The following is a 24,236-nucleotide window of genomic DNA, read 5'->3' on the forward strand; positions in this document are numbered from 1 at the left end:
AAAATTGATATCATTTCTACATTTAAGTATTTGATGCTTTTCAAGAAAAGAAAGAAATAACTTTAGAAAAATTAATCTTATGAAAATTCATTGTTCTGAAAAGCTTTATCCTTCTTACCTCTTTAAAGTTCAAAGCTATTTTTTAATTAAATTTGAGAATCTTTTAATGCATCAACTATATTCAGAAAGTGAGAGATACATTTCTAAATCTATATTGATCAAATGAAGAAAGATAATTCTTTTGATAGTTGCTATTTGGATTAAATCTCAAGATATTTGGTATCAAGAAGAACTAAATTGATTATTTTTCAAAGATATATATCCAAATTTTTTTTAATTAGTATCAAGCAGAATTTTTTAAGAATATTATCATAATTGATATTATGATTCTCATAATTGATGTCAAATAGTCTAATTTTGGCTTAAATTCTATCACTTTCTCTTTTAGCAAAAGAAAGTATATTATGTTTCAAATCTGAATTTTCATGATTATATTCTTGCTATTATATTATTTGAGATAAACTCTTATGATATGCTTTGAATGATCTACTTTAATATCAAAAAGGAGAGAAGTATTTTCAAGCCTATATTATTCAAAAATTTTATTTCTAGTAAATATTTAAAGCCCAAGTACTTTTAATTGAAATTGAGAAGTAATTTTGCATCTATGCTTTTAAGAAAAAGAGAAAAGTCTTGGTCTAAATTTAAAAGTCAAACTTAAGTTAAATTTGAAAGGGAGAGAACTTAAATAAAATTTTAAAAATTGAATTTCTTTAGATGATTTTGATGATTGATTTTAATTTAAAAAATTTTGAAAGTCAAATTTTGAATATTTAATATAATCCTTTCCTTATGCTTTTTTATGCTATCAAAATAGGGGGAGTTATGTTGAATATATGCTTGAGATGATCATATGCTTGAAATGCTTGAGTTAATCACTTGATTCATTATACTTGAGATACTCATTCGCTTGCTTGAAAAATCATATGAAATGAGTATATTATGTTGAATATAATTTTGTATGTATGCACTCTTGAATATAATGATAATATTTATAAAGTAAGTATTTACAAGTATTTACTTATTCACTTCATGTTTATATTAGTAAATTAATTGAAATACATTATATTTTTATTGTGCATATACTCAAAAAAAAGAGAGAAATTGTTGTCCCTATAATTAATTTTGATGATTTCAAAATGTTAAGTATAAATGATACTAATTATGTATTTTAAGATTGGATGTAGGATTTTCTAGATGTTCACAATGAAGAATTTATCTTGAGAACAAATCTTCTCAAGATGTCAAGACAAAGTACTTAAAAGAACAAGTTCTCACAAGTTTGAATAGCTCATTGTGAAGATAAATGAAATTAAAAAAAATAAATATAATTTAAAAGAGATTAAGACCAAAATAATTCAAGTTTGGAAGGCCAAAATATAAAGAAAAATAAAGTTTGAAGGTTTGGAGCCGACTCTGAAAGATTTTGAGTCGACTCTAGCATATTGAAAGAAGACTGGTACAGTCCCAAGTTGATTCGATTTCAATCTGAGCTGACTCTTTTAGTAGAATAGAATACTATATTTTTAGAATCTCTACTTAAGCCAACTCAATTTCAATCCAAGCTGACTCAATTGTAAATCGAACCGACTCACCTATAAATGAAGTTGACTCTATTTATGGGGACAACAATAATGGCTAGTTTTCTACATATTTTCAATGACTATTTTTTTACTTCTACTGGCTATTTCAGCCCTTCCAATGGTCAAAACACACTCTCAAGCCTCTTCCAAGCCTATTAAAAGCTAGAGAATTAATTTGGAAGGAAGCAAAGTGGGTCAAAAAGAGAAAATCATCAATTTGAGTGAGCTTCATTGAATACTATTGAAAAAAAGAGAAAAGAGGAGATTAAGTGCACTAATTTGAGAGCTTTCAAAGATTGATCTTCTCCAATATTTTTCTCATCCTCTCAAGCATTAATTGAAGAGAAGTCAAGCTTCAAAAGAGTAATTTATCAGCTTCTTCTCTGTGCTCCAAAGAGTTTTTTTAATTTTTATTTTATGCTGAAATTCTACATCTTATATTTTTATTTTCTTTATAATTTTTTTTGAAAAAAAGAAACTTAGAGATTGGTCTCATCCAAGCCTGAAATTGGACTTTGTAGATTTTAGTTGATGAGTCCATAAAACCAATTGGATTGATTGTGAATCCAAAAATCAATTGGATTAATTATGAATCCAAAAAATAATCAGTGTAAGATTTGGTGATCCCAAAAAATCAACTGAATTTGTTTGTGCGTCCAGATAAAGCAAATACACTATAATCAAGGAGATTATAATAGAATTTCTAAGGGCTTCTTGTGGAGTGAACGTAAGTGCGGGATTGCACCAAACCACTATAATTTCATTGTGTTTGTGTTGTGCATTATTGTGTTTACTTTTGTGCTTTTAATACTTGTTTTGCATTGTTCTTATTATTGCATTATATCATTTATATCTTAATTCTATTGCAAGTAATCGTATATACCCTACAATCACTTAAGATAGCTTTAATTTGAAGTATATACTTGTTTAGACTTTGACTTAGTTAAATTTTTAAGGAACCCAATTTATCCCCCCCTCTCTCTTGGGTTGCTATTTTTCTGGACAACATTGTGGATCGAACTGCCGCCTTCAGTGGCCACCGCGAGTGGTGGATGAGAGAAAGAGAGAGAGAGAGGAAGAAGAGAGAAATAGAGAGAGAGAGAGGGTTTGGGCCGAGTATTGGTCTCGGGCTTGGGCCGGCCCGATTGGGTTCGGGCCAGGCTCGAGCTTAGGCTCGGACCTCAAGTTCTAAAATATTTTCATGCTTAAGTCTGGCTTAGAGTTCGAAAAAATATTTTAGGCTAGACTTGGATAGGGGTGTGGCCCGATCCAGTCCGGCCCATTTTTGGCCCTACTGATAGTTAGAAATCATAATTATAAGCTTGAGCAGTTATAACAAGTGCCAGGCAACTACACCACAATCCTAGACAATTACAACTTAAGGGGTTACAACACAATCCTGGACCATTACTGCATGTCTTTCAGTAGTTATCATATGGTTTGAGTCCATTAATTCAAACCCCATGGCTGTTTATGTATCTCAAAACCTTTGCACTAAGGGTAAGACAACTAGAAGAATCTGATTCCCAAATTGTCGTTGCATTCTTTTTCTTTCCCGCACAAAACATCCCCTCTCCAACTTAAGCATTAGACGGCCCGAATGAAGTCAGCTCTAGCAAGTTCTTTAATTGTTGTTGCATGTCTTATAGATCAAGGGAGGCAATCCACATCAACAGTCCAAAGATCACTAATAATAGCTTGAGAGAAGGGTGGTTAATGCCGTATGCCAAGCGGTCTTACTATTTGGTTGACTTGTTGAAGGGTTAATAATTTGTTGTTTCAAGTTCTACACCACCATTGTAAGTGCATACACCTATTAGACGAGTAGGTTAAACTAAACATTTGCAACCCATGGAGTTGATTGACAAGGCCAAGACCTTTGAGGATCATATATGGTGCCATTAGACTCTGGCTAAATGGATGCTTGGTGGTTGTTTCTCCTAAGCTTATAATTTCTTTTGCCACTATAAATATTGTCAATCTGTTACTGCCAATCTTCGGAGCTGCTGATATTGATTGCCTCCATCGATTGCAAGATTGTAACATGTCAAAGAACCCGTCGAAGTTGGTTCCAACTAGGCCCTCTGATGCTTAAAGTGAAAGAAAGAATTTCTAGATAATGGTGGAGGAGACCAATAAGGGTTATGTAGTAGTATTATTAGTGTCCTACATCTCATGAAAGAATTTCAAGACCGTATAGCCATGAAATTAAAAATCTCATAAAGGACATATTTTAACTATCCAGAATCGTATCATAACCATCTTAAGATAGGCTGTAACCAGCTAAGATCATGTTGTAATTGCCTAACAAGTGCTATAACTGTCACGCCCTAAATTCAAGATATAATATGGCCATGCTATCAAGGGATGGAGCCCATGATAACACAAAGTCTATCCATCATAGTCAGCTAAAATCCCTTTTAAATAAAATACAATAAGAGATTCAATTCTATTATTCATCAAGTAAATAAATCAAGATCGGTTCAGAGCATCTAAATCTCAAAATCAAATATTAAACCAATATCTCACAATTCATAAATAATTAACTACAAGTCTATAATCATCCTATAAATTACGATTCTGCTGCAAAATCTCCAAGTCCCTTAACGTAGACCCTCAAGCATGGATCATCCTTCACTCTTAATCTTATTTGTATAGACAAAAAATAAAAATAAAAAAATATGAGCTACACCAGTTTAGTAAGAAAATCTTACATTATCTTATCTGGATCAAACATAAGTATATATATGTATTAATAAATTATTTGGAGAAGCTAATTATCATTGAAACATAAAATATATCATAAATCAATGATGCTCTTGCTCATGCATAAATCATGAAATTTTCATAAACATAGTTTTCAATACATAACATAAATAAATTCATAAATCATGTGAACTTCATATATAAAGTCATAAATTATCTATCATTTTGTTATATCATAATTCTTAATAATTCTCTCAGATTAAATGCTAAGGTACTATTATACTTATAATATGATTATAATCATGTGCCAACTACTATTATCCATTGACAGGATCGTATACCAACTATTATTATCCATTGATAGGATCATATGTCAATTACTATTATCCACTAGTAGGATCATATGTCAATTACTATTATCCACAAACAGAGTCGTATGCCAATTACTATTATGCACTTGTAGGGTCATACAAAGCTATCTGAGAATTTTTTTTTATTTTTTAAAATAAATATTTTTTAAATCATAATTTATCAAATTATATTTTTTGAAATCATGCATAAATAAGATGCTAGATAATTTAATAGAGCTCATGGTTAATAAATAATTTTTAATAGTAAAATATTTATGAAATCATTCTTTTCATAACAAAGCATAAATTTCATAAATAAAAAATTCATATTTCATAAACAAATTATGCACATTAAAATATTCATAAAATTACTATCTTACGATGAATCATAAATTTCATAATGCATATGCTCGATCTTTATTTCTAAAAATACAGAATCATTTTTTTATGATAAAATAATCAATAATTCAAAAATAAAGAAGAAGCGTGGGGTTACTTATCTCTTCTGTCTTAGCCTTTCAAACTTCATTAGATGAATTTATTGAATCTAGTAAAAATATAATTAATTCTTAGTCGATAAATTAGATCATAAGAAAAGAAGATTGTAGATTGAGTAGTCAGTTCGATAGGCAGTCCAAATGCTGGGGTAATTCAAGGTCTCTTAGATGAAGGTCAAATCCGGATGACTCGATCAAGAAATCATGAGATATGAATTGAAATTAAGATCAAGATTAATCAACATGATTCATCAATAGTAGATTTCAAGGGTATTCGATATGGTCGGGATAGAGTCCAACAACTTGCATAGATATCGAAGCGATTTCGAGCTTCTTTAAGAACATCATCTCGAGTTCAAGCTAGGATCCATGAATCAGATAGAGAGAGAAAGAGAGAGGGAGCAAAACCCTAGAGAGAGAGACAAGAGAGAGAGAGAAAATCCTTTGCTCTCTTGTTTCTTTTCTTTTCTTCTCTTCTCTTCTTCTTCTTCTTTTCTTTATTTGGCTGAATAAGGGATGGACGAGGGGCTGGTGGCTCGTACTCCGACGGGTGCAGTGGCATGATCGGAGATCCGGTAGCGGTGGTTGATAGTCATGGGGCAAGGCAACGATTCATGGGTGGCCGACAATGAGGACCAATCAGTGAAAAATCATGAAAAAAATATTCAAAAATACAGGATTCTTCATGGTGAATTTTCAGCAAAGCTGGTGGCCGATGGTGAGGTTTGGGGTCATAGGGAGAAAGGGAAGAGGGAGGGGAAGAAGGGGGCCTTACCTCAAGCTCCGATGGTATTTTTGGCTCCAATTTCTGGCGTGCATAATAAAAGGGATATGATGGAAATCAGGAGGAAAACTTGATGATATTTGGTGGAGGCTCATAGGAGAGGGAGAGGGATATATATAGAGGATCATCTAGGATTTTGGTAGCCCTAAGAGTCCTATTCTATCATGGACTCGATGAAGAAGAAGATTCCCTTCGGGAGTCTTCATCTCAGCTTTTTTTTTCTTTTTTCCTTTTTTTTTATATATTTTTCTTTACTGCTTTGTGATTCGTGTGGCTCTTTTTTTTGAGTAGGTTATTACAATAACTATCTAGGTTCATTATTATGATATCTAACTCTTGGCATAATAGGAGCATTGAAGTTGCTGTCCGTGATAAAAGTATGTAGGTCGGCTTGGGATAGTTGCCAAGCCTAGTGGCTATCTATATGGGTTGTGAGACTTTACCCAGTATATTAGATGATGTTTGACCTCAGAAATTGGTCGCTTTTGGATTGCTCATCCTCGCTCTCAAATTAATTGAGGTAGATCTAATTTGGCAATACAAAATGCCACATCAGCTTTGAATTATACAAATCCAGTCATGCCGTATCATCAGGCTCATGTTCCACCAAATCAATATGGAATAAGTAATGGGAGATAGATGGGCTGTTATAAATGTTTGAGTTCAAAATTTAATATGTTATAGATTAGAGACTTTTGTGATGACGTTTCTTATAACCAAAAACCTTTCATGATAGCTCACTTAAGTTCAATTACATCTTTTCTACCATAATTTCTTTTGGATTCAGAAATTATAGAGATGATCTTGATGACACGGATCAAGACATTATCTCAAATGATTACCTTCATGAGCTTCTCTATTATCATGGAAAATTACCGAAAAATTCTAAAAGTGATAGTTGTGAAACATTGCCATGAGTTGATTGCTTTTGCAACAAAAATTCATGTTGTCACAAGTAACTTGTCATGAAAAAGCATTTTTCTTCTAGTAGCTGATAGGATCATCGGTATCCATCAAATGCTTGTCCTTGAATATATTGCATGCATCAAACATATCAAGATCGAGTTGCTATCACAATATTTCTTAGGGTAAACCAATGTTTGTCATACAATAGAACATTAGTTGTGGTCTTAAGCAAGAGTGTGAAATTTTTGTTGTCTTGATGAGTAGTTGGATACTTAATGACTTGATAAATATTTTCTTCTAAAACTTTTTCTATTAAGCAGAGATTATCTTCTCTTCCTTCTCTCTAAGATAATATTTGCCAATTATTAAAATATAAAAGATTTAATAAAATTTGTGGGCTGAAAGCATTTCCTTATCTAGAAAGTGTATGTGTTGTTAACTAAACCATAAATTTGCATTTATTTTGATGATTTATGGTTCAAGAGAGTGATGACATGACTCCTGAAGGTGATAAATTTACACGAGGGAGCAAATCAGGATCCTAGAATTACTTTTCTAGATCAAGTTCATCCCTTTATAGTCACCCATCTATCCATATAAACCACAAGCTCCCCTCCCCTCTCTCTCTATCTACCTATCTATCTTGCTCCCCCCCCCCCCCCTTCGGGTAACTGGGAAATATCTATCCTACACCATGTGCATCACCATACAATGCACCACGCTAATCATAGGCTCTTATTCCTATGGGCCAATTATCGAGAAGAGTTCTTGATAAATGGATCCCAAAAGAATGAGTGCTTGTGATTGTTGTGATGCACTATTATATGGTACAAGTGGTGCACATGATGTAGGATATAATTTTTTTAAGAATTAACTCTTCATCACTGTCTTATTGATACCGCAGACTTCTTTCTCTTTATATAGTAGCGACAAACAATAGGTTTGGCCCATGCGTAAGGTCGCTTAGGTCAAGCTTGGTCAATCTTGGAGGCCCGATGTCAAACGGGGTTCGAACCAATGTGTGGGCTTTTGATGCCAGGCTTTGTCTTGGCCCAAATCATTCTTGGCTTCAATATTATGTACCACCATGTGGCTTTAGCATGCAAAGAAATGAAAGGGTTTATATTATTCTTACTTCTTTCGGCATATAGGATGCTATGATTTAAGTTCTTAAAATCTCATGAAATCCTAGCCAGGTTATGTAATATCATTGCATTTGTTCCCCTAAAGGAAACTCACTATTTTCTTCTCCATTGGAAGAACCATTAGACTTACATTTTTCGGTCTTCATTTGGATAAGGGTGTTACGGTCATTATCATGCCTCCTCTTTCTTTCTTTGCCTCAGAAAATCATTTAACTCATCATTTTAAAAAATAATTTTCTTTTTTTTTCTTTTTTTCCAAGTCGTTTTTTGCTTTTAGCTAACTCCTCAAGTTGGTGTAATTGCTTGCTAGAGTAAACTTATGACAATATCTTGCCCATGGGAGATTAATTAGAAAGCACAAACAGCTACATGGTACATTAATATTTAGCATTATGTCAGTTTTAAATCTTAAAAAGCATTGGTAACATAAAGTTGTGGGCGAGAGTGTTGAAGGCTAATCCAACTAATTGAATTTTAATTGTCAAGAACAAACTGCACCACTATTTTCATCGATACTGTATGAAACAAATAGAGACTAATTGTTTGAATAAAGCAAAAAATAACAAGAGGTAGGTTATTATCATAGATGCTGAGGACATAAGCTCAGTCCATATATACTTCATAAGAATATCACTTGGCTGGACTAGGCCAGGTCCCAATAATTCTCTAGAGTCCAGAGACCAAGTGGGGCCTGTCATTGGGACCTAATTACATATAATAATTATTTTGATAAATAAGATGAGTTAAATAATCCATATATATATATATAAAGATAAATTCATAAAAATTAAAAAATAAAATATCTAAAAATTGATAAAGAGTAATTGAAGAATTTTATAATGTAGTCTCTATATGATTAGATAAATAAGCCGCCAAGAGCAGGTAACTCAAAAATTCAACCTTAATTTTCTTTCAGTTTTATCCCGAGTTTGGATGGCTTGACATCATAAGCAGAATTTCATGATGCAGTCTCTGCATGATTGGACAAATAGGCCATCAAAAGTCTGGTAACTCAAAAATTGGACCCTAATTTTTTTTTTTTTCTATCCCGAGTTTGGATGGCTTGATATCATTAAGCTCGGTCTTCAACTGTGCCTCTCCTAATCATCATTGCTTTTCATATGAGCATACTACTACATTGCTAATAGGTGCCTCATTGCAGATGTGTGAAGCTCGTGGACTACCAATTAAAGGAAGCTAATGGTCAAATATAAGAATGCCCCCGGAAACAGAGGGTGGTGGATTCATGTGGAGAGAAGTTGATTAATTTATGCGGCAGCCGCTCCCCAGCCACGATCTTGCACTGTGCAAAACCCCGATATCTCACCTACACAGCTTGCATTCCTTTTGACCCAGCTTCATTTTACAAAAAAACTATTAAATAATTAGCATATAAATTATTACACGATCTTGTCATGTTTGTTTGCTCTTTTGTCAGCAATAAAATTGAAAGAGATAATTAGGAGAATTAGAGCAGACGATTCGATGGCTTCAAGAATAAATACTCTCCACCAACAACTGCACCCAAAGACAAAACAAACAGAGCATGCATGATATGAATCATAAATAATTTAAGATGTTATATTTGGCTCAAAAAAGAACGCACGAAGCCACCGACACCGACAAGCCTTCCTCTTGATTCCACCGTAGAGAGAAAGAGAGAGAACAAAAATGCCCTCCTACCTAATACCAACCCCCAAGCTTGAAGCCTCCCCTTCTTCCCAACCCCCCCAAATCTCGACGTCTGAAGGCGACCGGCAATTTCCCGGCAGGCGCGACGTCGCCCTCCCCGTTTCCCCCCTTTCTTTAATTACTACTGCTAATCGCTTCTCCTATTTTTTTAGTTAATTAACAAAATAAACGTTGAGGTGACAAGAAGTTAAAAATAGAAGACTTGTGAGAGAGAAGCTGGGTCAGAGGAACAACAACAGCTCATCTCACCATTCCTCCCTCTCTCTCTCTCTCTCTCTCCTTCTTTTAAAATAATAATAATAATAATAATCCGTCCCTCCCTCTCCCTCACGATTGTCGGATCGACGTCCGAAGAAGACGGCAAGGAACGTTTTAAATGTCCAATATAACCTTGGATTACGGCCAGAAAGAAGCTGCCTTTTAAGCAGTAGTTGCCATGGGCCCAGCTGCAGTGACATCAAAGTCGCGAGAAAAAAAAAAACGGAACCGAAATTAAAATTTGTAACTGCCAAAATAAATCAGAAAATCAAAATCAAAAACAAAACCTCTTTAAATATCATTCATCCATAATTTTCATATTATAAATCATAATTTAACCAAATTCATAATATAATAGTTTACATTTATATAAAATATAAAAAATATTAAAAATATTGAATATTGAATATGTTTGATTTTAATTTCAATTTTAGATCGAAGAATCATCAAAATTATTATTAAAATCGGGATCATCACAAATAGATCTAGGTATAATCTAGCAAATATTGGCAAAAATAAAATCATTCACATGCATATCGGCTAATTATATCTCCGTTGGTCTCTAAAATAAATAGTATGTGGATTTCAGATGGTTGAGTTTGTGTGCACCCTATGGGATGTATAGATTACAATTCACAATCATTGTCCAATGATGTGTTTTTCATTTGGCAAATTAGGCAAGCAACCTGAAACTCCTTAGTAAAATAGAATAGAATATTTATCGACCGTACCTTTATTTAGTTCAAATGCATGGTTGATAGCCTAAGATAGCAATATGTACAATTTATTTTACCGGTCCTTGAAATCATAATTGAGCAATAATATCAGATGAGAATCTTACAGTAATCTATTTGATATATTTTGCATATAGTATTTTCATATATTAATTTGTATAATACGTTTTGAAGAAATTATTTTTCAATATGACCAAGAAAAGCTTTAGTATGCCAGGATGACCCAGCTAAAAGATTTCTTACTATATTCTTAATGAAAAAAAATAACGAAAAAGATGCAACAAAAAGTCTATGCAAGTCTATGAGGTCAGGGGAAACAACAACAGCACATCTCACCATCCCACTTTGAGGCACGTCGTAAGCATCCAATATAACCTTGGATTACAACCAATGATGGCCATTTTCCCAATCCACTAGATATCCGATTTGATCTAACTCGAACGAGATAAATTTTATTCAATCTAATTAAAATTTAAAATGAATATAAATTTCAAAAAAAAATTAAAATAAATTCAAATCGAGTACAAATAATAATAATACATCCTACTCCGAATCTGATCCAATTCATCTGTTATATATAAAGCCCAAAACAAAATCATAAACCATCATATTCCTTCTTCCCTATTTGATTGTTGAGATCCACTGACCCAAAACCTTAGCCATCGTGGCTCATAAGCTTCTCTATTCGGCCACTAAGATCCAAAACCTAGTCCTTCCTGCTTTCCTATTCGATTGCTCCAACATCTCATCTGATTAACCTTCTCTATTTGGCCGCTTCAAGCCTCCTGCCCGATTGAAATTCTTGAGAATGAAAAAAATAGAGGACAAATGGAGATGGATAATGACAGGGATGCAAGTGGAGTAGAGGTAGGCGCAGAGATGAAGGTGGCAGTGGCAATCTCCACACTCCTACAGCTGGACGACGGTAAAAGAAGATAGGGCTCCAGTAGGCAATAAAACCCTAGCCATCATCTAAGCTTCCATATTCGACCGTAGGTATGGCTTTTTCCCACATATATTAATTTTTTTTTTTTGCTTTTTGCTTCCCTTTTTTTTTATTTCATTCTCTTTTTCGGAGAAATGTGGGGAAGGAAAGAACCCTAAGAGATCGGAGGGATTTCGGCCAATGGTGGTGGATTAGAAAATTTTTGCCGAAATGGATATATTCAATCCAATTCGACTAATCTGAACTCTTTATTTTATCTGATCCAATCTGATTTGAGATGAATTCAAGATAGATATGGATTTGGATGTGTTTCTGACAGGACATAGGCATTGATCGATCCGACCAACATCCGATCCATTATCAACCCTACCATACATGTCAATTCAAATGAATATATATATATATTATCCATTTTGAATTGAAATTAAATGAAAATAATTTTGATGATAGATTAAAAATTAAAAATCATTTATGGTTTTGATGGTATTCTGAACCAAAACAGAATTTAATATTAAATCCAAAATCTAATTTGAAACGGAGCATACCCTGTATTTAATATTCTTTATATTTTGTATATTTAGTGAAATATATTATAAAAATTATAGATGATATTTGTAATTTAATTATTTATATATCAAAATTTTGAAATGAATATAAAATGTTCAATGGTTTTTTATTGTTTGATTTTGGTTTTGATTTTATGATTTTCTGAATTACAGTTATAGTTTTTTATTTTAAAAATCATTTTAATTTCGATTTTGAGGGGCACCAGTAGATTTCAGTTTCAATTTCGATTTTTTTAGTTACTGCATCAAATCGATCCCATTGGGATGTCCATATACGGTACTTCCCTTTGATGAGTAATTGCCCCAGGCTCCACTACGAGGAAAAAAAAAAAAATAGAGAAAAAAGAAAAGCTACGTGCGCAATACGGGGCAAGAGCATTGGTGGTGCAATTAATGGCGTTAGTGCCATATAGATGGGGTTGTACATTGTATCATGCAACATGATGTATAGTCTTTCATTTGATATTAGTTGAGCCCTTCCATCCTCTTTAGAAATCATTACTAATTGTTGTAGCAATTATGAGAGTTGCATTTTGCTGTTAAGTTCTGACTCTGCAAAACTAGATGAGTGTTAAGTCCCTTTTTTTTTTTTTTTTTTTCCACAGAAAATAAGGAACAATGCTCAGAAATAACTGATAAGCTGGCCTAAATCATTGTCCATTGATTTTCCTCCTAACCACTACAAAGATTTTATTCTGAAAAGGAACATTTTATCTTGGTAAATATTATAGCCGCTCAACCAGAGCTTTGCTCCCGTTATAGAATAGCTATTATTAAGAACTATCATACAGTAAAAACTATGTTATCAATAGCTTGTAGCTCAACTAGTTAGCATTTATCTCTCTAAGTCAGAGGTACCAAGTTGAAATCTAAAATTATGTAAAGCCACAATTGCATAGAGATGTAAAAATATTGAATGCTCAAATTTGATTTGAGTACTTGTGGTTGAATTAAAGCCACCTCATTTAATTAAGAGCTAAACTAGAGTTGTCTCAAACAATTTAGTAGGTATTAAGATTTATCGATATTTTTGCTTAGTTACTATGATTATATATCAGCATGTTGTCATTAAATTAATAAAAATATAATATAAAATAATAACTTATGAATGTCGAATAAGGGTAATATATACTATACTATTTATTATGTATTTGATAGGGTTAGGGCTGACATATTGTGCACTTTATAGTACTAATTTTCGTGGGACGCATCACAATGTCGCCTTCCCATTAATATTAATTGGGTCCTAAAGTACTTTCAATCCTCTTCAAAAATTATTGTTGATGGTTATAACAATTGCAATAGCTATATTTTGCCGCTGAACTCTAACTCTGCAAAACTACATTACTGTTAAGCTAACTAGTAATTATGATTAGAAAATAGTGCTCAATTACAAGAAATAACAACCATACCAACCTAATTCATTGTTCGTTGTTCTTTGTCAAAACCATTGCAAAGATTTTATTTAAAAAAAAAAATATTTCATTTAGATAAATATTATAAATACTTAATAAGACCTATGTTCTTGTTAATACATATTGTTGTGATATAGAAGGGAGGATATTATTAGTTCCACATTGATTGTGAGTCAAAAAAGATTTTAACATATATAGAAAAAAATAATTCTTCCCACATGAGATATCTTGTCTAGGACAAAATTATGAGGCTCATCTGTCAGAGCAGATAATACCTTATATGTCGAGCCATGAGCTCTTGACTGCAACATTAATGCACCATGTGGAGGATCATTTCTGTAACCGTCGAATTTTCTCTGTCCATACATTAGACTAATCTATATTAAAAATAAGAAGCAAGATATCTCCTATCCATTTACAGACTCCTTCACTAGAGAGTTATGGTAAAAATAAGGAAGATGATACCTTCTATCTATATATAGATTTTTTTTTAATTAGGAGGTTATGTTATGGTGTAGAAGGGATAATATTATTAATTTTATATTGATTGTGTGTTAAAAAAAATTTCAGTTTATATCAGAAGGGGTCATTTTTTTCATATAAGATATTTTTTAAGGATAAAATTGAACAATTTTATAACAACAATTATTTTGTCAATAGTTTGCAGCCCACTGCTTGCCACCTGTCTTCCCGAGGGAGGGGTATCAAGTTCAAATATAAAATTATATAAAATTAAAATTATTTAATAGTGGTAAAGGAGTTGCAAGCTCAAATCTGATTTGACTTGCAGATAACCTCAAACCAACTCATTTAATAAACAGCTAAAATGGAGCTGCTCCCAAACAACTTAGCAAGTGGATCTCAAACAACTCTATGATTATACATAAACATGCTCCCTTTAAATTAATATAAATATAATATAATATAGTTTTTTCTGAATAACAAATAAGAGTGACATGTAATGTACTATTTGTTACCATTCTATGACTCAGAATTTGTAATGGACGGGTTAAATTTGAGCCCAAATTCGGACCAGGCGGCGCGCGCAAACAACCTGCTCCTGTTGACGTCAGCATCACGGAGGGGCATAACTGTCAAAAAAAGGAATCCGTCCCAACTGCTTTTCGAAAGAGTTACTTCCACGCCCAGCAAGCGAGAGAGAGAGAGAGGGGGGGCTTCATGACACCACCCCCGTCCACCTTCCCACGTCACATGGTTTCTTCTCTACTAATATAACATCAAAAAAAAAAAAAAAAAAACAGACTAAAAGAGTCATTTTACATGTCCTTATTCTCGATTTACTGGAGTTAAAACGCAGCCCCGTGGACCGAGAGGCGGTCGGTGGTCCCCACACCAGCCTGTCCTGAGGCATCGGCAAATTGCCACGTGTCTTATTGCGCCCTCCGCGTACCCGACGGTCCATTTGCTTATAAACAAAGCCTCAGAAAGAAACAAAGTCCAGTTAAGTCCCCATACCCAAATCTTCACCCCCTCTACCAAATAATAAAAGCCAAAGAAAAGAAAAGGGAAGGGAAAGCAGAGTAATAATACTGCACAGGATAGAGGGAGAGAGTAGAAGGCTTTTGGATTTCTTCTCCTCCGGCGCCATGGATTCCCAGATCTATGGCGGTGCTTCGAGGATCCTCTTTCTTGTTCTACTGATCTCCGCCACCAGCGTCTCTCCCGCATTGCCGGAGAACCCCATCTCCCGGTCCACATTGCCCTCCGCCTCCTCCGGTTCCGGCTCCGGCCAGATAAACTCCAACTCCGTCCTCGTCGCCCTCCTCGACTCCCACTACACCGAGCTTGCCGAGCTCGTCGAGAAGGCGCTCCTTCTCCAGACCCTCGAGGACGCCGTCGGCCGCCACAACGTCACCATCTTCGCCCCCCGCAACGAAGCCCTGGAGCGCGATCTGGACCCTGAGTTCAAGCGATTTCTGTTGGAACCCAGAAATCTCAAATCCCTCCAGACTTTGATCTTATTCCATGTTATTCCTACCCAGATCGGCTCCGATTCGTGGCCGACATCGGAAGCCGCCCGCCATCGCACCCTCGCCGCCGACCACCTCCATCTTTCCGGCTCCGGCGCCGCAAAGAGGGTGGACATCGCCGCCGTGGTCCACCCGGATGCGGTGGTCCGCCCCGACGGTGTGATTCACGGCATCGAGCGCCTTCTCGTCCCCCGATCCGTCCAGGAGGACTTCAACCGCCGGCGCAGCCTCGCCTCCATATCCGCCATCCTCCCCACCGGCGCCCCTGAGGTGGATCCCCGCACCCACCGCCTCAAGAAGCCCGCCCCTCCCGCCCCCGCCGGCTCCCCTCCGGCCCTCCCCATCTACGACGCCATGGCCCCTGGCCCGTCCATCGCCCCCGCCCCCGCCCCGGGCCCCGGCTCCGGCAAGCACTGGTTCGACGGCGAGAGCCAGGTCAAGGACTTCATCCACACCCTCCTACTCTACGGCGGCTACAATGAACTCGCCGACATTCTAGTAAACCTCACATCCTTGGCTACCGAGATGGGCCGTCTGGTCTCCGAGGGCTACGTCCTCACCGTCCTCGCTCCCAACGACGAGGCCATGGCAAAGCTGACGGCGGATCAGCTGAGCGAGCCCGGAGCTCCGGAGCAGATCGTGTACTACCACCTGATCCCGGAGTATCAGACGGAGGAGAGCATGTACAACGCGGTGCGGCGTTTCGGGAAGGTGCGTTACGACACGCTCCGGCTGCCCCACAAGGTGGTCGCGCGCGAGGCTGACGGCTCCGTCAAGTTCGGCCAAGGTGAGGGCTCCGCTTATCTCTTCGACCCCGATATCTACACCGACGGTCGGATCTCCGTCCAGGGGATCGACGCCGTTCTTTTCCCTCCGGAGGAGGAGACTCCCGCCGCCGTCGCGCCGACGGCCCTCCGGAAGACCGTCCAGGCCGCCAAGCCGAGGAGAGGTCAGTAATTATCATTCTTCTATCTTACTTTTGATGAATTTATGGTCAATTATTTATGCATTTTCCTGAATTTATGGTCAATTATTTATGCATTTTCCTGCAATGTTATCGGTGGCGGATATAGGAATATTCCGGCGAACTTTTTAATATTGACGAAATCTACTTTGCGGGAAGTGTTCTTTCTTGATAATATTGATTTAACCGGGAAAAGTATATATGGACGAGATTTATTCTGATTAGATGGTGAAATTTAATGTTATTCTCACCGAGAGGTGACTGTAGCATGGAGTCTAAAGCAGCAAGACTTAAAGTAAAGGCAGTTATGCGTGTGCTTTTGTCGGTGGGTGTATATGGTGGAGGGTCTCCATCGTTTGCCCTTTTTTTTTTTCTTTCTTTCTTTCTTTTCTCATGATATTTTTCCCTGTTCTTTTGTTTCCATATCTATTTTATCATCATAATTCTTAGTTATTGATTGTTCGTTATTATTAGCTGTCAGATGCGAAAGCTGGCAGCGTCGTTGTCCGTGAACTGTTTCTCACTCTTCCAAATGAGGAAAAAAATATAAAAAAAACTCTCCTTGATCTTCTGGGGTCCGGGGATTCCTGAAATAGCCGTAGGCAACGAGAGGACTCTCGTTAGTCTTCGATGCGGCCGGGTGTCCACCGTATCTTTTGCTTTAAAGTGCGCTCTTTCGTGAAGGGGAATTATTTAGCTCGCAGGCAAGGGGATATTATGGGTATTGTATGTTGTCTATATTGATTGGCATTAAAAAGTTGGACATGGTAGTAGGTGAGGGGGGGCAGAAGTGGTAATGATTATTGTGCATGCCTCTACTTTAGGTGGGGAATAATTGTGTTTAATTTTTGTAATGCAGGGAAATTGCTAGAACTCGGGTGCCAAATGGTGGGGGCTTTTGGTCAGCGGGCTCGTTTCACCAGTTGCCAATAGATAAAGAGGGTGTCTCAAACAGAAGGTAATTCAAATGGAAGAGAAATTAAGGTGTACCCTCTCCTAAATTCTTTAAAATAACATGAGGGAGGGTTTTAAAAAAAAAGGAGTGCTGTATGTTAAATACTGGAGAGCAGAGATGTCCATGCGTGTATAGAAATGTTTTTGTTGGTTGTCAATTTCCAATAATCACAACTGTTCATTGATAATTCTTTTTTATACGGTATGATGTGAAATTACCTATACTCGGTTAAATTTTGCTGTTGTGGAAAAGGAACGGTGTGCAAGCTTAAATATTAAGCTGGTGGGAGATATTGTGTATTAAATAAAGGGGAAAATGTTATTGTTTGGGCATTAGAAGGCCCATTTGCTGGTAGCAATTGCATATTAATTTCCTCTACATGTTTTATTTAAACAGTTGCTATTGCTATGAATTATATTTTCTTTAGAATGGTCCGGTCTTGGGATTTGTGAGTTTTGTGAGATAAAAGCGTCGAAGAACAAGAAATAGTTGTACATCATTGGGTACAATCAAAATATGTACAGGACTGATTATGAAAAAGAAGAATTAAAGTTCACCAAAAAAAGAAAAATTAAACAATGGGGACCGAAATAATAATCAGCATAATAAAGTAGAATGAGAAAATATCTTTTCTTTCTTTAAAAAGGAAAAAAAGAATGAGCATGGCTGGAAATGAAACAAAAAATGGTTACATGATAAAACGAAAATAGAATATACTAAATCAAGTCTATAAATACATACTATGAGAAGTCAAGGAATATTTAAATAAATAAAAATTACAAACATATATACTTTTATTTTTGGGTAGAAAAACGTATGTACTATCTCAACGGAACAAGTAAAACAATAAAAGAAACTAGAAGGAGATTAAATCTATAAATTTAAAAATAATCAAAAAAATATAAAGAAAATGTAAAAGATACAGATAAAAATAGCTTTTTCGTGAAGCACCTGCACATCTACGTGAAATCCGTTGGGAAATGGTTTCGAATAATATGTGTAAAGGCCATTGAAATTGAAGGCCAAAAATAGCTAAGTTCAAATGGCCGTCAATTCAATTTTTGATCGGGAGTTGTATTCCTTTGGTGACTCAAAATCCAATATTGGCTCTTTTCTGATATTTAAATTTTATTTTGATTTTTATTGTAATTAATTTCTGATCATTATGGCATGGTCTTTCGTAATTTTATTTTTTAAAAGGCACTTAGGGAGAAAAGTAGCTCTCATCATTCATATATATATATATATATATATATATATATATATATATATATATAATGATACTCTATGGAGGGATATTATGGTGTTGTCAATTCAGCTCTTCAAATAAATTTGGTTGTGGTACGTATACCTCAAAAAGATTGGATCATGCGGAGGATTTCAAAGAAAGAGCGAGTCGCGTGTGGTTACAAAATTCCACGCATTGTCTAAGCTTCTTTATTCAGCCGCTCAAGCCTTTCATCTGGTTGAGTTAAGGAGTTTTTGTTCCTTCATCCACATCCTCCATGAAGACTGCGATGATGCTATCGTCGGACACCTCCAATGACCACCTCTCCCTTTTCTCCAACTTTTGCCTTCTCTCGATTCGTCACCGATTTCGGCAGCGGTTCTTTGTTTCGAGATCCAAGAATCCTCGCATAAATTAATTACATCAAATTACGTGCGGAGTCAGCGCCGACATCGAAAAGCTCCCAAGTAGAGCTGTCAATGGATTGGGTCCAGGCCCGAGACTTGCGGGTATTTATTCGATGGATTTCGATCTGGTACTAGCATTGGACCCTTTATTGTAAATGGGTAGGATTTGGATATTTAATACTTAGACCTGATAGACTCGAGATTCGATAATATAATATAATATATATATTAAAAATATTTAATATCCCATCCAACACCCTCTCTCTGTCTCTTAGTCTCCCTCTCTCCCTCTCTCTCAGCTCTCAGTCTCCTCGAGGACTTCGACGGTGCCTCTCTCTCTCCGCCACGAGATCCGCTCGGCGGTCGAACCCCGACACCAACGTCGGCCCTCGACTCCCTTCTCCAGCTCCTCGCTTTCAATTCGCCCAAACTCACCTCTCCTCGCCGTCGGCAATGAGGTCAAGGCCACCACCGATCGCAACCTCATCACCCATCTCATCGTCGCCATGCGCTCCCTCTCTGATGCCTTGGCTGAGGTTGGTTTCCCCGAGATCTGCATCTTCACCCCCCACTCTCGACATCCTCTCCACCTCCGAGCCCCCATCCTCTGGCCGCTTCCGTCAGGGCTACGACTACACTATCTTTGCCCCCATGCTCGATTTCCACTACGAGGCCAAGACCCCCTTCATCGTGAACACCCATGCTCGTCAGTGGTCGAACCCCGACACCAGGGCTGTGGATGGAGGAGATCTGGGCCATCTCTCCCTCGTGAGATCTGCGCCCCCTCCCTCTGTCTCACATTGTCTCCGCTGCCATCCGGGTCGCCTCTCCCCCTCCACGCTGCCTTCCGTGGCTCCGTCGCTCCGTGTGCCCTCCCTCTGCCTCGCATCGTCTCCACCGCCATCCGGGCCACCCGTGACGAGGAGTTTCGAATCCTGAAATCGAGTTTGGATATCTGAGATCCATTAGGATCTGGATCCGGTACTTCAAGACCAGACCCGTCGGGTATTCAGATCCAAGTTCGATACTAATAACTAAGATTGGGTCCGGATCTGGATGTCTGGTTCTGATCTGAACCCGATTCGTTGATAGGTCTACTCCCAATATTTTCATCCCAAAGATGAAAAATACTTCTCTCAAGTCTTTCATGGAGAACTGTGTTGACAATCAAACTTTTATTTCCTGTAATACAGAGATGTCATTTTCGATTAAGCGAATGTCATCGACATACAAAACAAGAAATACTACCATAAAGTCATTAATCCATTTGTATATGCAGGGTTCCTCTCCATTCTTGATAAAGTCATACATTCTGATCACTTTATCAAAACATATGTTCTAACTCTGAGATACCTGCTAAAATCCATAGATGAATCTTTGAAGCTTGCATATCTTAGACTCATCTGTGGATATGAAACCTTCAGGTTGTATCATATACATCTTTTCTTCTAACTCTCCATTTAGGAATGTTGTTTTCATATCTATTTGTCAGATGTCATAGTTCAGATGTGCTACTATCGCAAGCATAATCCAAATAGACTTGAGCATTACCACAGAAGAAAATATCTCGTCATAGTCAATACCATAACGCTGATAGTAATCCTTGGCAATCAGACGGACTTTATAGATCTCTACCTTTCCGTCTGCATCCCTTTTCTTTTTGAAGATCCACTTACACCCTACGGATTTTATCTCTTCAGGTGGGTCAACCAATGTCCATACATTATTGATTTTTATGGACTCTATTTTGGATTTCATGGCTTCTAGCCACTTATCGGAGTCAAACCTTTGCATCGCATCCATATAGGTGATCGGATTCTCATTATTCTCATCGAGTTCAACTGGATCCCCGTTCCAGACTAAGAAACCGTAGTATCTATTCGGTTGATGCGGTTCTCTACCAGATCTTCTTAAAGATGTTTCTATAATAGGTTTCGAATTTGATCCAATCAAGTCCGACTCTATGGGTTTACTAGATTGTGTCGGTTCTTCTACCGATCGAACTTTATCAAGTTCATGTTAGAAAATATGTCCCAAAAGTCAATCGTCAATCTGTTGACGGTTGAGCAACTTTGTATTGTAATTGATTTGTTAATAAATAAAATATATTTTTGATATTTTCATCACAAGTTTTCATCTTCTAATGAACTCCGTTGTTGTGATGAAGTCCTTAGGACTATTTAAGTTTGATAAAGAAAGGATTTATCGATTAGTCCTTAAAATTGTTCACGACCAAATGATGGACCGTTAATAAGAATGACAGCTTCTATCGAGCATAGGTCGCTGTAGGCCATATGGATTGGTTGTCCTCTTAACCAAGGAGTGTGGAGATACTGGTATGGCATACAAGTGAGATATAAGGGTACATCGTCATTGAACGTGACCAACTCTAGAGCATTCTGCTGTCGAGAATATCTCTGATGGGATTTAGGTATAAGTGTCCCTTAGACCTAAGATCGCCTCAGTGACTTGCAAGCAACTCACTGTGCTTTGGTATTGGACTAACTAAATTTCTAATTCAGTGATGGAAGATTTTTGGGTACAGTCAAGTACTTGCGAAGTCAGAGTGTGATCAAGATGGGATTGACCACTCCAAGAGTTGGAGAAGAATGAGTCGCTGTATTTCAATTTAGCAAAACCTTGATCAGGATAATCCATGAGATGAATTTGATATTTTGAATACAATGTGGACAATTTGATCAGAGTTGACAGTTGAACTCTGAGGTGTCCTATGAGCATTTTGGTCAAGGAGATGAATTATATGGAAACTATATCTGTATGGGTTCTAAGGATATTGTTCTACATATTCAACCTATCCGACCGTCGGGTACCATTACTAGATGGTCACTTCGATTGGTACAGAAATTTATTTCTATACTATCAGCTTAGGTTCGGACTTATGAGGTCACACACATTAGAGTTTACGATTCGATCGAATGGTTGATCAATGATTAAGAATTATTTTAGGATTAAATGATCAATACGATTGACATTTAACCTAGTGCAAGTGTTGTAGGAGGATTGATTAGTAATTCGATTGCTAATTGACTTAATTTGATTAAGCCAATTGGCTGAGATTAAGTCTAATTAAATATCATTTAATTAGATTTGATTTGGATTTGATTGGATCAAGTCCAATTGATTTATTGGATAAGCCAAGTGTAAGAAAAAACTACTCCTAGTTCAATTAGGACTTGGGTCAACCTAATTTCTAATTCGATTAAAAAATTAAATCAGATTTAAATCTAATTTAATCTGATTAAGTTAGGTTCTTAATTGGGTTAAGACCTATTTTAATTGGGTTGATTTGGTTTTGGTTTGATTTGGTTCGAGAAACCAAATTTGAACGAGTCATAGATTGAATCCTAGTAAGACTAGGATTCCACCTTGCGCCACCTTAGCCCCCCACGCCCACTCTCTCTTATTTTGTGCGACAAAACCTTCTCTCCTAGGCTTTCACGCATGCTCAAAGCTTTTCACTCTTTCTCTCTTACATGGTATGTGGTTGTGGACTAAGTCAAAGTAGGAATTAGTTTGGATTTCAAATTCTATGAGATAGAATTTTAGGATACTAAAACTCTTTCTTTATGGTACTGATTTTATCCAGATTTTTTTTGAGATTTTTGTGACTTTATGGGACATATTGTGCGCCCTTTGCTAGTGGTCCATAGCTGAAAAAGAAGGAGGGGGCACCCATGAGTTGGGCACCCCTTGTCTTGCCTGTTTGGATTTTTCTTGACTAGGTATTTGACCTAGACAAGGATTCTTCATATCTCATTATTTAAGATGAATTTCTTCTTAATATTTTTGTGGATTATAGAGTATTGAGAGATCTTTGGGACATGCAAAAATTAGGGAGAATGAGTATTGGGGCATCGAGATATAATAGACACAAAATTAGGTGTCTAGGTGAGAGCAAAGAGAAGAAGAAGAGGGTCTTCTTCTAGGGTTACTGAGTTCACCTCTTTCCTTCCTCCATCTGTGAGTTTTTTGAGAGTTTCTCACATCTAAAACTTCTTCTCCTACTTCTCATCTTTGGAAGAGTCCAAATCAAAAAGAAAGAGGCATTTGATCAACCATCGAAGAAGGATCAGTACAGTACTAACATACTATGCTGATTTTCTGGACCAGAACTTTTGATCGTGATTCGTGGGCTCGTGTAGATGACTCCTAGAGGCCGAACACATGTGTGGCTCACAACATCATCCTCAAGCCCGGATCAGTAAAGTTAGAACATCTAACTTGCAAGGTAATAGATCTAATCTATTATATTTTACATACATTAGATGTAGTATAGAAACATGTTGATATGATCAATATGTAGTTCTTGCTCTTTATATTTTAATTTCTAATTTAATACCATATAATAATCATATAATAGGATCTTAGATCTAAATTTTTTTTGATTTTATAAGATAAATTTTGATTTATTTTAGTCTTCCGCCGCCTGATCTTGAAAAAATTTTAAGATCTAACCCTGAAACCCTAGATCTGGTTCTTACAGTTCAATCTTTGAGGCATTAGTTCCTTCACTAAGTAACTCCTTTTCTAAAAAGATAGTCCTATTACTGACGAACACCTTCTGTTCATCAGCAAGGTAGAAGTAATATCCTTTGGTCTCTTTTGGGTACCCTATAAATATATATTTGTCAGATCTAGGTTCAAGCTTATCAGTTTTCAATCGTTTAACATAAGCCGGACATTCCCAAACCCTCAGGTGAAAGAGTGTTGGCTTACGCCCTGTCCACATCTCATGTGGTATTTTACTTACAGACTTACTCAAAACTATTTAAAATATAACAAGCCAACTTGAGTGCGTATCCTCAAAAAAAAATCGACAGACTTGCAAAGTCCATCATGGATCGAACCATGTCTAATAGGGTTCGATTTCTCCTTTTCGATACACCATTATGCTGTGGTGTTCCAGAAAGGGTCCATTGTGAGAGAATTTCATTCTCTTATAAGTATATCAGAAACTCACTAGAGAAGTATTCTCCTCCTCGGTCGGACCGAATAGTTTTAATACTCTTTCCAATTTGTTTCTCTACT

The 24,236-nt window shown here is 36.6% G+C and overlaps 1 protein-coding gene across 1 annotated transcript; it reads left to right on the forward strand.

The window, feature by feature from the left end:
* The first annotated feature begins 15,113 nt into the window (after positions 1–15,113).
* Positions 15,114–17,906, forward strand: LOC105057913 (fasciclin-like arabinogalactan protein 17). Its single transcript, XM_073251780.1, has 2 exons — positions 15,114–16,582; positions 17,457–17,906. Exons 1-2 carry the CDS (start codon positions 15,250–15,252, stop codon positions 17,528–17,530), a joined length of 1,407 nt encoding a protein of 468 aa, XP_073107881.1. The 5' UTR covers positions 15,114–15,249; the 3' UTR covers positions 17,531–17,906.
* Positions 17,907–24,236: the final 6,330 nt, after the last annotated feature.

This window comes from Elaeis guineensis, chromosome 2 (assembly GCF_000442705.2).
Source record: "Elaeis guineensis isolate ETL-2024a chromosome 2, EG11, whole genome shotgun sequence".
In the NCBI taxonomy this organism is placed as follows: domain Eukaryota; kingdom Viridiplantae; phylum Streptophyta; class Magnoliopsida; order Arecales; family Arecaceae; genus Elaeis; species Elaeis guineensis.

Coding starts and splice junctions, on each gene's coding strand:
- LOC105057913 (XM_073251780.1), top strand. CDS start 15,250: ATGGATTCCCAGATCTATGGCGGTGCTTCGAGGATCCTCTTTCTTGTT. Junction 16,583..17,456: donor GGCCGCCAAGCCGAGGAGAG/GTCAGTAATTAT, acceptor TTTGTAATGCAG/GGAAATTGCTAGAACTCGGG.